This window comes from Pelophylax lessonae (assembly GCF_965119305.1).
Source record: "Pelophylax lessonae genome assembly, chromosome: 1".
Classification (NCBI taxonomy): Eukaryota; Metazoa; Chordata; class Amphibia; order Anura; family Ranidae; genus Pelophylax; species Pelophylax lessonae.
In genome coordinates, this window is record NC_138768.1 from 367,519,392 (window position 1) to 367,532,949 (window position 13,558).

The 13,558-nt window shown below is 43.0% G+C and overlaps 1 protein-coding gene across 1 annotated transcript in view; it reads right to left on the bottom strand.

Moving 5' to 3' along the window:
• Positions 1 to 453: 453 nt before the first annotated feature.
• Positions 454 to 13,558, bottom strand: part of LOC309554382 (transmembrane channel-like protein 1) — a 186,051-nt gene continuing 172,946 nt past the window's right edge. Inside the window, exon 17 of the mRNA XM_082256052.1 lies at positions 454 to 627. Coding sequence (XP_082112178.1) covers positions 506 to 627 — 122 coding nt within the window. The 3' untranslated portion in view covers positions 454 to 505. The remainder of the gene's footprint in view (positions 628 to 13,558) is intronic.

Here is a 13,558-nt window from a genome sequence, read left to right on the forward strand (position 1 = left end):
TCGAGAATCTGTGGAAAGAACTGAAAACTGTTGTTCACAAACGCTCTCCATCCAACCTCACTGAGCTCGAGCTGTTTTGCAAGGAGGAATGGGCAAAAATTTCAGTCTCTCGATGTGCAAAACTGATAGAGACATACCCCAAGCGACTTACAGCTGTAATCGCAGCAAAAGGTGGCACTACAAAGTATTAACTTAAGGGGGCTGAATAATTTTGCACGCCCAATTTTTCAGTTTTTTATTTGTTAAAAAAGTTTGAAATATCCAATAAATTTCGTTCCACTTCATGATTGCGTCCCACTTGTTGTTGATTCTTCACAAAAAAATACAGTTTTATATCTTTATGTTTGAAGTCTGAAATGTGGCAAAAGGTCGAAAAGTTCAAGGGGGCCGAATACTTTCGCAAGGCACTTTATATATGTATATATATATATATATATATATATATATATATATATATTTTTTTTCAGTTTTTCACATTTCTGGATTTTTGGTTAATTCCTGGTCTTTATGAAGGCACAGGTGGTCCTTTAGTTGGTGGTGGTTTAGTCACAGCAATTCGAGGAGGTACTTCCAGATTTTTCCCTTTAGGACCAGCCCCTGGATTTTCATTCTTATTGGGCCCTCCCCCTGAAGTACAAATGACATAATCCACATCAATACTGATTGTCTTTAAGCTCATATTTTTTAATATTGAGGCAACAATAATACTGTACATGCAAATGTTAATTCACACATCTATAAATACAGGCATTTGACTGCAAAAGGTTTTACTAATACAAAAAAATTAAAACATTGAATATAATCACTTTTCTACCATTTATACACAATTTTCCCCCACTAAGTGTGGCATATGTGCAACTGGTGCAAATCAAATATGTTATCTTTGTACATGTGCACCTTATCTGGCATGATCTCTATGTAGAGCTGATAGCAAGTAAAAAGCTTTACTTACAAGTTATATCTTATGCAGAGTGAGTAGAATTTGCAACCTTCTTATCGGAAACATAGGATCTTTGATATGACAAATTGAAATATATAATAGAAAAGCAGTTTATCATTAACCTAGTATGCGGTCAATTAAAAAACAATAATAAAATCCTATTCCTCCTATACGGATCACAGATAATCCTGTGTTGCTATAGTGGTCCACCTCTTTGAAGTGAATGATTAGTCCCTCTAAAAAAACCTTGGTACACTGAGAAATACGTTTGAACAATACTGGTCATTCATACTTTCCAAGAATAAATATGCATTTTAAACATATTTCCATAAAGATTAAACTTTGTGTATTAGGTTTGTGACAGTCCCTTTTTAATTATTTTTTTTAATCTAACATTAAGAGCTTGTTCACATGTGTGGAAGTCTCTGTCACTCCTTGCAGACTTTGACAAGTAGTAAGGAGGTCCCCACCTGATTTAACCCTGTAAATCTACTGTCAAACAACCACACCACCAAAGCAGTTGCGGAGAAATGGTGGCACTGTCCCATAGGGTAGCATGGGCCACATTAAGTGGTGGTAACACCCTCTGAATGTGACACACTATTTCAATTTTTCCATGGTTGTGAAGCACAGAATTGTGGCCATGGCATGTGCTCATCCCTGAGCAGCTGCATGCACTCGTTCAGGTGGACGGTTGGAGAGTGGTAAAACTGCTCCAACAATATGGAATATGAGCAGGAAGTTGCTATTGTAAGATTACTTTTATGGCCTTTTGCTGGGTTTCGCCAAACCCGCCTACCCTTAGGGATTGGATTCAGAAAATGGATAAACACATATTATTTGAGAAATATACTTCTGCTCAGCGAAATGCCTCTTGAAAATTTGAAAAAAATATGTAAAAAAAGGATAGACGCTCCATGGTCTAGTTTAGGTCCACAATAGAGAATGCAAGTACTTGTAGAGTGGGTTGGCCTGTCTTAAACCAATTTTTTATAAGCTGTTAATAATATAGTGTTTCGGTTGCCCTGGAATATTCTTGGAATATTCTTGAAATATTCTCAGTATCTTTGGAATATTGTATATTATTAAACTAAATGTACTGTTGAAGCTAGTGTCTTATGAGCTAACTTAATTGAGGTTAATTGTTTGTGGGTTTTTTTTTGGGGGGGGGGGTTTCTTTTTTTTCTTTTTGGTTGTATATTATATAGAAAGAAAATGAAATCTGAATTTAGAAAAAAAACAAACCCTAAGCAGTCCACTTTTTCACACACTATCATCACAGCTTTCACCAAGAATCACTCATTTTCTAACTGGATTTAACTGGAAAAATGTGTGTCTTATAAATAAAAGTTGCGTGATAACATAAGTAGAAACTTAAGTGCCAGTGTAAGGCCATGAGTGAATCAGTATAACAAAAATTTCACAGATGGCTTCAGCGACAAAATATTCTGAGATCACATATTTTGGATTTATAGTTGATCTTTTAACATTTACATTTAGCTTGGCTTAAATGCAGCAACCCAATCTAATTTATTTCAAGCAGAAAAAAAAACCCCTTTATTCCACGGTTGAAAAAATCAGACCGGGGTGTTGTTGCTGTAAACCAAGCTAAGAAAGGGTCAATTAAACATCCAAAATCCAAAAAAGATCAGATAGGTAGATAAACATCTGCTTGTCACTTCTAATACTGATATCTATAGCATTATTCATGGAACTTACCTGATGAACTAAAGCAGTACACAAGCAGTTAACATGTTCCTCACCTCTTCGAAAGGATTTGGCTGGTTAAATTTAGTACTTCTAACAATGTGTGGAAAAAAAGTGCTTCTGACAATACTTGTGTAGCCCTGCTCCCAGGGGAGTGGCTTAATGCAAGTATATCCTCTTCACTTCTTTAGCCCTGAGCCTGCTCCAACCCAACTGACACTATTGGTTCTGTCATGGTAAATTATTAAGACCACAAGTATTGCAGTGAAAGAACAAATTTACTGCCTTTAGATTTGAAATAAAAAGGTATAGAATCAGAGATAATGCAAAGATTGCCAATAATGTAGATCCTGAGTCCCCAACCAAGGATTTGAGTAGAGTTCAGCACTCAGGATCTGGAACACAAGCCACACATATATAATGTATATACATACATATATATGCTAGAGGATTGCGTTCGGCAACAATATAGACACACTAATGTTTTAGTGATTAGAGCGTGACCGCAAATTAAGGTTAACCTCACTTACAGAATAACTGTAGAATGAACAGTATAACAGTACTAACTAAATATCAGAGTGCACTCTGTGTACTAACGGGGGCCCCCTTTATACTGAACTGCAAGAGTCTCCTGGAGAGTGAGGCCTCACTAGTCTTCACCGGCAAGAAATATTCAGTCAATCCAAGGAAAGTAATTGTAATCAAATAAAGGTGATTGGTAGTTATAATCCCCAAAGTAGTCAGTAATTGTAATCCACAAAGATGAATGCGAAACTGATCTTGATGCTTCTTATTAGACAGACAGCCTAGTACTGGAAAGGGCTTAAGGCCTAGTTCACCCACCTCGCACTAAGTGCAACGACAGTGTCCAGTGGTAATACTATCAGTCAGTATGGCCTTTCTATTCAAACAGTTTGGCAGTCCTGCCATGGCTCAGTCTAGGTATGTGACAGATACAGATGTAGATGCTGGATGTTTCTCACCCAATACCGGGAACTCCGCTTCGCACTGCAACCAGGCCCCGCTCTGCTCAGCGACTCTCTCGGCCTGTCAGACGTCCTTCCGCTCGGTCACGCTACCGAGGTTTCTCCGTATACACGCTGCCCGACTCAGCTCCGGTGTCCGCCACTAGGCCTCCGGCCTACTTCTCTTCAATCCGCAGCAGCTCTTCCCCTTCTTTACAGCACGCTGTCCTCGAGGCAAGAGAGCAAAAGTGGGTCCCACCCCCCTTTATAAAGACACTCCCAGCAGGCTCCACAAGTCTCATTGCTCCCTGGGAGAAGAGTCCCTTTACATAGCAGTCTATGGTCCTGGCTCCTCCCGGAACTACATCTCCCATGATTCATGATTCAAAGTCACTGTCTTTGCATAACTTTAATAACAAATAACAGTTTGAACAACACCAGCCGTGCGACCAGGCTACATCCTCCCCCCACTTGAACATCTTTGGTCCTCCAAAGATAAGGAAATTTCTCTCCAGAGAAGACAAGAACTGGTCTATACAAAAAAGTTTAAATTAACCATCTAAAGTAGCATTCATTGCAACTGAAAACTGATTAATAAAATCACTATCTAGTAACTTATTGTACATATCATCAGATAAATTTGGGTCACTCTCACAAAAGGCCAACAGAAGATCAGCAGCCAATTTAATAGTGTCAATGGGTGGGTGGAATAGAACTTTCTTCTTGAGAGTTATCAACAGAAGAAACAGTCGATGGCATAGACCGTTGTGCTGTAGAGATTTGTTCTTTGGAACTTTCCCCCAAGGTACTGTAGGTCAGTCTCTTGGGAGGATGTATCTCTCTCTGCAATCTAGCAGATATTCCGATTTCATTCTCAGTAGTACCTTCTTCCACTGGTGACTCATGACTCATTGACACTTCTCGCCTATCCTCAAAAGAATCCACTTCCTCAGAAGGTGGGAATATTTCTGAGCCTTGACTCCCGTATAAATCTTCAAATGACTCCATGGGAGAGGAGCTTGAATTTTCAACGGTAGGTTCTCCTAATCTAGACGAGGGAGAATCCACAGAAACATCCTTATTAGACAATGGAACCTCAGAGATCAGCATAATTTCTTCTTCCATCTGTCTTGGTTCCACATTTCTCACAGGTGGACTATGTCCCTGACCAAGTTCGCGTTTAGGGAGAGGGGCAGAAGTCCATTCAGCAACGGGTGGAGACGGTTCAGAGGAAGATCCCTCACAAGATGGCCACCACCGGTCAAAAATTACACTTTCATCATTGCAATCCCCTTCTTCATCTACTACACTTGCAGCTTTTGAACTTGAACTCTGTAAAGGTTGAGACCGTAGCCTAGGTGTTCTAGGAGTATCTTCCTCTTCGTCCATTCAGTCGATGTTCTGACTGCTTCAGAAATAGGTAATAGGTGATTCCTGTGCCAAGTTTTAAGCATCCCCACCTTACCCTCTGGATGGATTTAGTAGACGGGAAGTCCAGGGTTCTGTCTTTGAATAGTAGTGTATAAAATAACCGCGCTAAGCACAAATTAACAAATAAAGCTGCAGCTGTAGTGGGAAACACTATAAAGCATAAAAAGAAAAAGAAAGCCGCGCTACAGTGAAGTGTTTGATAGCAAATCAAACAATAAACTTAAATAAACCAATTAAGGTGAATAAATAAAGCCAATGACCTATGTGCAATATGTCTCAAAACAGCATGACATGTATATGGATTAAAATGAGTAAAGTCCACATAAAAAGTCCATAAAAGAAAAGCAGCAAACAGATAAAGAGTGCTGTGTGTAGAAAGGAGTCCACCACCAATTTACTGTGTCTTCATCCACGCCCCGTGCTGCATGCTATGAGCTCGCAAAAGGCTTGTCAGGGAATCCCTGTGAGACGTCTGGGGCGTGGCCGTGCACAGGCTATTCCCAGAAGAATGACTAATGGGCGTGGTGCCAGACAGGCTATTTAAATGAAGTTCATTCCTGTTTCCTGTGCTGACTGATCTTCAGCTGTTTCCTGTGACCTGATGATACCTGTATGCTTCCCTGTTGCTGACCTGGCTTGTTCTGAACTTGGACTTGGATTCTGCTTCTGCTTCTCTGCTAAACCTGACCCGGCTCCGTCCCTGACTTTGGCTCTCCTTACGATTTGGTACCCTGCTGCACCGCCTGTTGATGACCCTGGCTTTCCTACTACTCTGACTCTCAAACCTTGTCTCTCAGAACTACCCGAGTTCTTGCCTGGCTATCTGCTGCACATGTTCCATACAGCATTGCATGTTCCAGTTTCCAGGATCCGGACAAGCAGCCTATCCTGATCCATCAACAACCACAGGCACTCGTGTCCCTCCTGGCCTTTGATACCCTCTGTCTCACCTTCAGTGGGGTCTGGGCCGGAGATATAAGAGAGGCCGACCTCGTCAACTCAGACTCCTCCCAGGTACTTGACAGTATCAGTCAGCCAACTATGGAGTCTGAAAGGGAGGTCTCTCCACTGGAGAACGTTTGCCGATCGATCTCTGCACTGTCCCACATGGTACAAAGCCTGCAAGGAAAATTGGATTGCATCGAAGATCAATTATCGGCCCGCAAAAATGACTCTTTTCTGACGGAGCCCAGCACATCCTGTGCGGCGGATTTCCACCCGGAACCTCGGGTTCCCATTCCTGAACGTTTTTCTGGAAATCAAAGAAAATTTCGGACTTTTCGTAATTCTTGTGAACTACACTTTTCCCTATTGCCTCGAACCTTCTCTTCGCAAGATACCAAGGTGGGGTTCATTATCTCGCTCCTTCAGGATGAGCCCCAATCCTGGGCTTTCCATCTTCGGGAACAACACGATCCAGCCTTGACAACCATGGACTCTTTTTTTTCTGCCATGTCCCAGCTATACGCAGATCCTTTTTGTCATCTGACTGCTGAATCAAAGCTTAGCAAGTTAAAGCAAGGCCTAAGGCCTGTGGAGGATTATGTGACAGATTTCCGTGTATGGAGTGCCGATACTCTGTGGAACCATTCGGCCCTCCATCATCAGTTCTGTCTTGGTTTGTCTGATGCCCTAAAGGATGAACTTGCCAGGGTGGGGGTACCAACGGCCTTAGAAGACCTGGTGAACCTTGTCATCCAGATTGACCGGAGGCTATGTGAGAGGCAAACCGAAAGAACTAACAAGGCTCCTTTGGTACACCCGGAGTTTGGGGCTGATACTTCTCTCATTACCGTTAACCCCCCAGAGGTACCTCACTACCCTTCACGAAAGAGTTTCCAGAGATCCCCTCTGTCCACATCGGAACGTCTTCGATGGTATTGCTCCAATCTCTGCCTCTACTGTGGCGATGCCGGTCACCACATTCAGACTTGTCCTGTGAGGCCTTGCAGAACCTCCTCTAACTGGATTTCTATGATGCATCCACCCGGGACTAATCAAACACATCTCACCTTGCTTTGCCATCTGAAACTTCCTGAAAAGACTATCTCTGTTCCTGCTATTATAGACTCTGGGGCCTGTAGCTGTTTTGTGGATGTGACATTTGCAGCCCAACACAATCTACCTCTCTGTACCAAGAAACAAGGGTTTGTTGTTCACCTGGCTGATGGCTCTGGTATCAAGTCTGGTCCAGTGACACAAGAGACGGCTCCAATTTTCTGCTCTTCCTCCTCTGGTCATCAAGAATTCCTTTGCCTGGACGTTATAACATCACCCATGTTTCCTTTCATTCTTGGTATACCCTGGCTGAAGGCCCATAACCCTAGCATCAATTGGCTCACGGGTGAGATTTCCTTCTCTTCTCCCTACTGCCGGGCACACTGTGTTCCTGAGGAGTCTCTTACTGTTACCTCTCTCCTTGGTATCCACCCGGACCCCGAAGTCTTGAAACTGGTACCCACAGTTTACCACAAATACCTGGATGTTTTCAATAAAAAGAGCGCTGATTCTCTTCCTCCCCATCGTACATACGATTGCCCCATTGAACTGTTGCCAGGGGCTGAAATACCTTTTGGCCGGATCTACCCTCTCTCTGAGCTCGAATTAGAGACTCTCCGTAACTACATTAATGAAAGACTGGAAAAAGGATTCATCCGACCCTCCACTTCACCCGCAGGAGCGGGCATATTCTTTGTTGAGAAAAAGGACCATACCCTTAGGCCCTGTGTGGATTATCGTGATCTCAATAAGATAACTGTCAAGAATCGTTATCCTCTTCCCCTAATTCCCGAACTTTTCCAGAGGTTACGAGGGGCACAGGTGTTCTCCAAACTTGATTTGAGGGGTGCCTACAACCTAGTCAGAATTTGTGAAGGAGACGAATGGAAAACCGCGTTTCGAACGCGCTTTGGGCATTTTGAATATCTGGTCATGCCATTCGGTCTTTGTAATGCCCCAGCCACATTCCAACATCTTGTTAATGATATATTTCGGGACTATCTTGATTTGTTTATCATCGTATACTTGGATGATATCCTTGTATTTTCCAGTTCTCTCGACCTACACAGAAACCATGTAAAGAAGGTACTGGACAGACTTCGCCAACACCGTCTTTACGCAAAGGCGGAGAAATGTGAGTTCGAAAAACAGGTTATCCAATTTCTGGGACTCATTATCTCTGCGGATGGCATTGCTATGGACCCGCAAAAGGTATCTGCCGTACTGGAATGGCCTGCCCCCGAGGACAAGAAAGCAGTACAGCGCTTTGTGGGCTTCGCTAATTTTTACAGGAAGTTTATAAAGAACTTTTCTGGCATCATATCCCCCATCACACAGCTGACCAAACAGTTTACCCCATTCAAATGGACTCCAGAGGCTCAAGCCGCCTTTGAACTATTAAAGACTCTGTTTACTTCCGCTCCCATTTTAAAACACCCAGATCCCGCTTTAGCCTATGTACTTGAAGTGGATGCCTCTGAAAATGCGGTCGGGCTATACTATCCCAACGACAAGGAGCCAAGTCCCTACTCTACCCTATTGCCTTTTTCTCCAGAAAATTAAGCTCCTCTGAGAGGAACTATGACGTAGGAGATCGTGAACTGTTAGCCATAAAGGCTGCCCTGGAGGAATGGCGCTACCTACTTGAGGGGGCTGCACACCCTATCCTTATTTTTACAGACCATAATAACTTAGAATATTTAAGAACCGCAAAACGATTAAGACCTCGACAGGCAAGATGGGCACTTTTCTTCTCTCGATTTGTGTTCCATATAACTTTTCGTCCGGGCTCTAAGAATTGCAAACCTGATGCCCTTTCTCGCATGTTCCCTGAACCAGCTCCACCTCCTGAACCTGACACTATTTTGCCAGCTAAGAATTTCCTACTCTTGCAAACAGACTTGATGTCACAGATCAAGGGGACAGTTGCAAACTCCCCACCTCCTCTGAACTTGCATCTCCAACAGAGGGATGGACTTTATTTCCACAAGGAACAAATTTTTATTCCCGAACAACTGAGGGTCACCATTCTTAAGAAGTGTCATGATCATCTTCTGGCTGGACACTTTGGTATCCATAAAACCTCGGATTTGGTCTCCCGTTCCTTTTGGTGGCCAGATTGGTTAAAGGACTGTAAAAACTATGTCAGATCCTGCTCTGTGTGTCTCAGAAACAAGTCTGATCGGGCCAAGACCTGGGGCCTGTTGGAATCTCTCCCCGTACCTGAAAAACCATGGAGTATGATCTCTATGGACTTTATTGTGGAACTTCCTCCATCTGAAGGGTTTACCACTATCTTTGTCGTAGTTGATCGTCTTTCCAAGATGGCACACTTTATACCTCTGAAAGGAACTCCCTCTGCCTCTGACACTGCCTCCACGTTTATCAAAGAAGTGGTGAGATTGCATGGCATTCCAGCCAGCATTGTCTCTGATCGTGGGGTGCAGTTCACTTCCAAGTTTTGGAAAGCTTTATGTGATGCATTAAACATTGAACTTTGTTTGTCTTCTGCCTACCACCCACAAACAAACGGACAGACCGAGAGGACAAACCAAACTCTTGAACAATATTTAAGGTGCTTCTCTTCTTTTTCTCAAGACGACTGGGTGTTACTCCTCCCTTTAGCGGAATTTGCTTATAATAACTCCGTTCATTCCGCCACCAAGCAGTCTCCTTTCTATGCCAATTATGGATATCACCCCTCCTTCCTACCCGAGTTACCTATGGAATCTGCTGTACCAGCTGTACAAGAAAGACTAAATTTTCTTAATGCCAACAGTCAGCTTTTGCGGGAAACCATTTTGAAGGCACAGGCTGGTAATAAAAAATTTTTTGATAGAAGAAGGAGAGGGAATTTGAATTTAAAACCGGGGGATAAGGTCTGGCTATCTACAGCAAACCTGAGATTAAAGTGTCCCTCAAAAAAGCTTGGCCCAAGATACCTAGGTCCATTTTCTATCAGGAAGAAGATCAATTCTGTGGCGTTCGAATTAATCTTACCAGGTAATCTGAAGATCCATCCCGTGTTCCACGTTTCGTTACTGAAGTCAGCAGTTCCCAACCCCTTCCCAGATCGTGGATCTGAAGTTCCTGCTCCCCTTTTGATCGAAGGAAATGAAGAATTTGAGGTGGAGTCTATTCTGGACTGTAGAAGAAGGGGTGGTCGGACACAGCTTCTTATCAAGTGGAAGGGCTATGGCCCTGAGGATAATTCCTGGGAACCTGCTTCAAACGTCCATGCTTCTCGATTATTACGAGCCTACCTTCTACGACATCCGGAAAAACGGACTATGTTGGGCATCCGGAGGCTGCCCTTAAGGGGGGGGCAATGTCAGGGAATCCCTGTGAGACGTCTGGGGCGTGGCCGTGCACAGGCTATTCCCAGAAGAATGACTAATGGGCGTGGTGCCAGACAGGCTATTTAAATGAAGTTCATTCCTGTTTCCTGTGCTGACTGATCTTCAGCTGTTTCCTGTGACCTGATGATACCTGTATGCTTCCCTGTTGCTGACCTGGCTTGTTCTGAACTTGGACTTGGATTCTGCTTCTGCTTCTCTGCTAAACCTGACCCGCCTCCGTCCCTGACTTTGGCTCTCCTTACGATTTGGTACCCTGCTGCACCGCCTGTTGATGACCCTGGCTTTCCTACTACTCTGGCTACTCTGACTCTGTCTCAAACCTTGTCTCTCAGAACTACCCGAGTGCTTGCCTGGCTATCTGCTGCACATGTTCCATACAGCATTGCATGTTCCAGTTTCCAGGATCTGGACAAGCAGCCTATCCTGATCCATCAACAACCACAGGCACTCGTGTCCCTCCTGGCCTTTGACACCCTCTGTCTCACCTTCAGTGGGGTCTGGGCCAGAGATATAAGAGAGGCCGACCTCGTCAACTCAGACTCCTCCCAGGTACTTGACAAGGCTTACCAGAAATCAGATCAGTAAGGCATTTAAACCATAGGTAAAGGCATCAGTGGATCCATACAGGAAAGTGGCGTCTCACACAGGGTAGTCTCGTGGTCACTGTTTCCAGCAAAGAATCGTAATGTACACCGACACCAAACGAGCTCGATATCCACTGCTCAATGCTCCCAGAGGGATATGCAAGAGAAAGGGGGCCACAATGGTGTAGTATGCAAAGACTACTTTATTTAAAATGAGGTTTAAAAACTCACATTTAGTTGACATCAATAGCGCTAATGTACAGATTGTTTCTCAGAACGCTGCCACCTGACTTCCGGGTTCCTCGTGGTGACGTCAGCACGCCTTACCGACGCGTTTCGTCACAAATGACGTCTTCCTAGACACAGCACTCTTTATCTGTTTGCTGCTTTTCTTTTATGGACTTTTTATGTGGACTTTACTCATTTTAATCCATATACATGTCATGCTGTTTTGAGACATATTGCACATAGGTCATTGGCTTTATTTATTCGCCTTAATTGGTTTATTTAAGTTTATTGTTTGATTTGCTATCAAACACTTCACTTTAGCGTGGCTTTCTTTTTCTTTTTTTCTTTCTTTGAATGACAAAAGGCTGTGGGAGCCAGCGGTCAGCCAATTTATGCTTTCCAGCTACCCCAGATTTCTCAAAAGCACTTTATCACTTGGCTGCAGATCTTGCACCCTCACTTTTAAATCAAAGTTCCTCTTATTCCGTTGTTCTCAACTTGCAGAGGCTTCCATCGCCTTCTCATGAGCCAATTTCAAATTTCGCCTAAGTCTGTCGACATAGTTCTTGTAAGAGACCTGCGATGTATGATCCACGGAAGTACCAAAAGCTAAGTCGATGGGCAGTCGAGCTTCTCTTCCAAACATTAGAAAATATGGGGAAAACCCTGCTTCTTCTCAAGTGGTAATGTTCCCAACATATTCAACAATGTTCGATTAACCACTTTATCATCGGAGGATTTTCCTGCTTTACGTCCAGGCCACTTTTTGCGACTTGGGACAGCGCGACTTTAACTGACAATTGCGCGGTCATGCAACACCGTACCCAAACTAAATTTATGTCCTTTTTTCCCACAAACAGAGCTTCCTTTTGGTGGTATTTGATCACCTCTGCGCTTTTCATTTTTTGTGATATTAATAAAAAAAGAGCGAAAATTTTGCGAAAAAATTGAAATTTTCTACTTTGACAGTTAAAAAATATCCAATATATTCAATTTTGTCATATATTTAGGCCAAAATGTATTTGGCTACATGTCTTTGACAAAATAATTCTCAATGAGCGTATTTTTAACCGCTTAAGACCGGAAGATTTTACCCCATTCCTGACCAGGCTATATTTTGCGATTCGGCACTGCGTTACTTTAACGGACAATTGCGTGGCCGTACGACGTTGTACCCAAATTAAATTTATGTCCTTGTTTCCCCACAAATAGAGCTTTATTTTAGTGGTATTTGATCACCTGTGCGATTTTTAATTTTTGATAAACAGAGCGACAATTTTGAAAAAAAAAAAAACAATATTTTTTACATTCTGATATATAACATTCCCAAAAAAAATTAAAAAATCAAAATTTTTTAACATTCTAGGCCAATTTGTTTTCTGTTACATATTTTTGGTAAAAAAAAAATCACAATAAGCGTATTTTGATTGGTTTGCGCAAAAGTTATCGCGTTTACTAACTATGGGAAAGATTTGTCATTTTTATTGTTTATTTTTTTTTACTAGTAATGGCGGCAATCTGCAATTTTTTTTGCGGGACTGCGACATTGCGGCAGACAGATCGGACCCCTGACTGACATTTTTGACACTTTTGGGGTACCAGTGACATTACTACAGTAATCAGTGCTTTAAATATGCACTGTTACTGTAATAATGACACTGGCAGGGAAGGGGTTAACTTTATTGGTGAACAAGGGGTTAAATGTATGCCTCATGCTTACTGACGTGTGTGGGGGGAGGGGGTTGTGTGACACAGACACAGATCGCAGGTTCAGCTATGCTGAATCCTGTAATCTGTCCCTGCTTGTCACAGAGGAGATCCGCCCGCTTTGTTTACACAAGTGGGCGGATTTCCTCACTCGATCCCCAATCGTCTGGTGACGTAGGTCTACGTCGCCAGACGATAACGAGCCACTTTGCCGCAGTACCAGTTCAGTGAGCGGTCGCCAAGTGGTTAAATCTCTCCTGCTGAGGATCTCCCTGGGGATGATATGGAGTAGTCCTAGACTTTTGTATATTCAGCAGTCCGCAGAGTCTTTTTATCAGCTTGCTTTCAAAGTTTCATCCCTAATCAGAGTGCAACCTTTGTGGCAAACCGTAGTGGACAAAAAACTTCTCAACTAGCACTTTGGCTGCTGTACTAGCCTTCTGATCCCGAGTTGGAAAAGCCTGAGCATATTGGGTAAAATGGTCGGCCACAACCAAGATGTTACCATGCCCACCCAAATCAGGTTCGAGACACAGGAAGTCAATACACACCAGCTCCATGGGACCATGACTCTGTAGATGACCCATAGCAGCCGCTCTGTGAGGTAGGGTCTTCCTCTGGATGCAGTGTATACAAGAA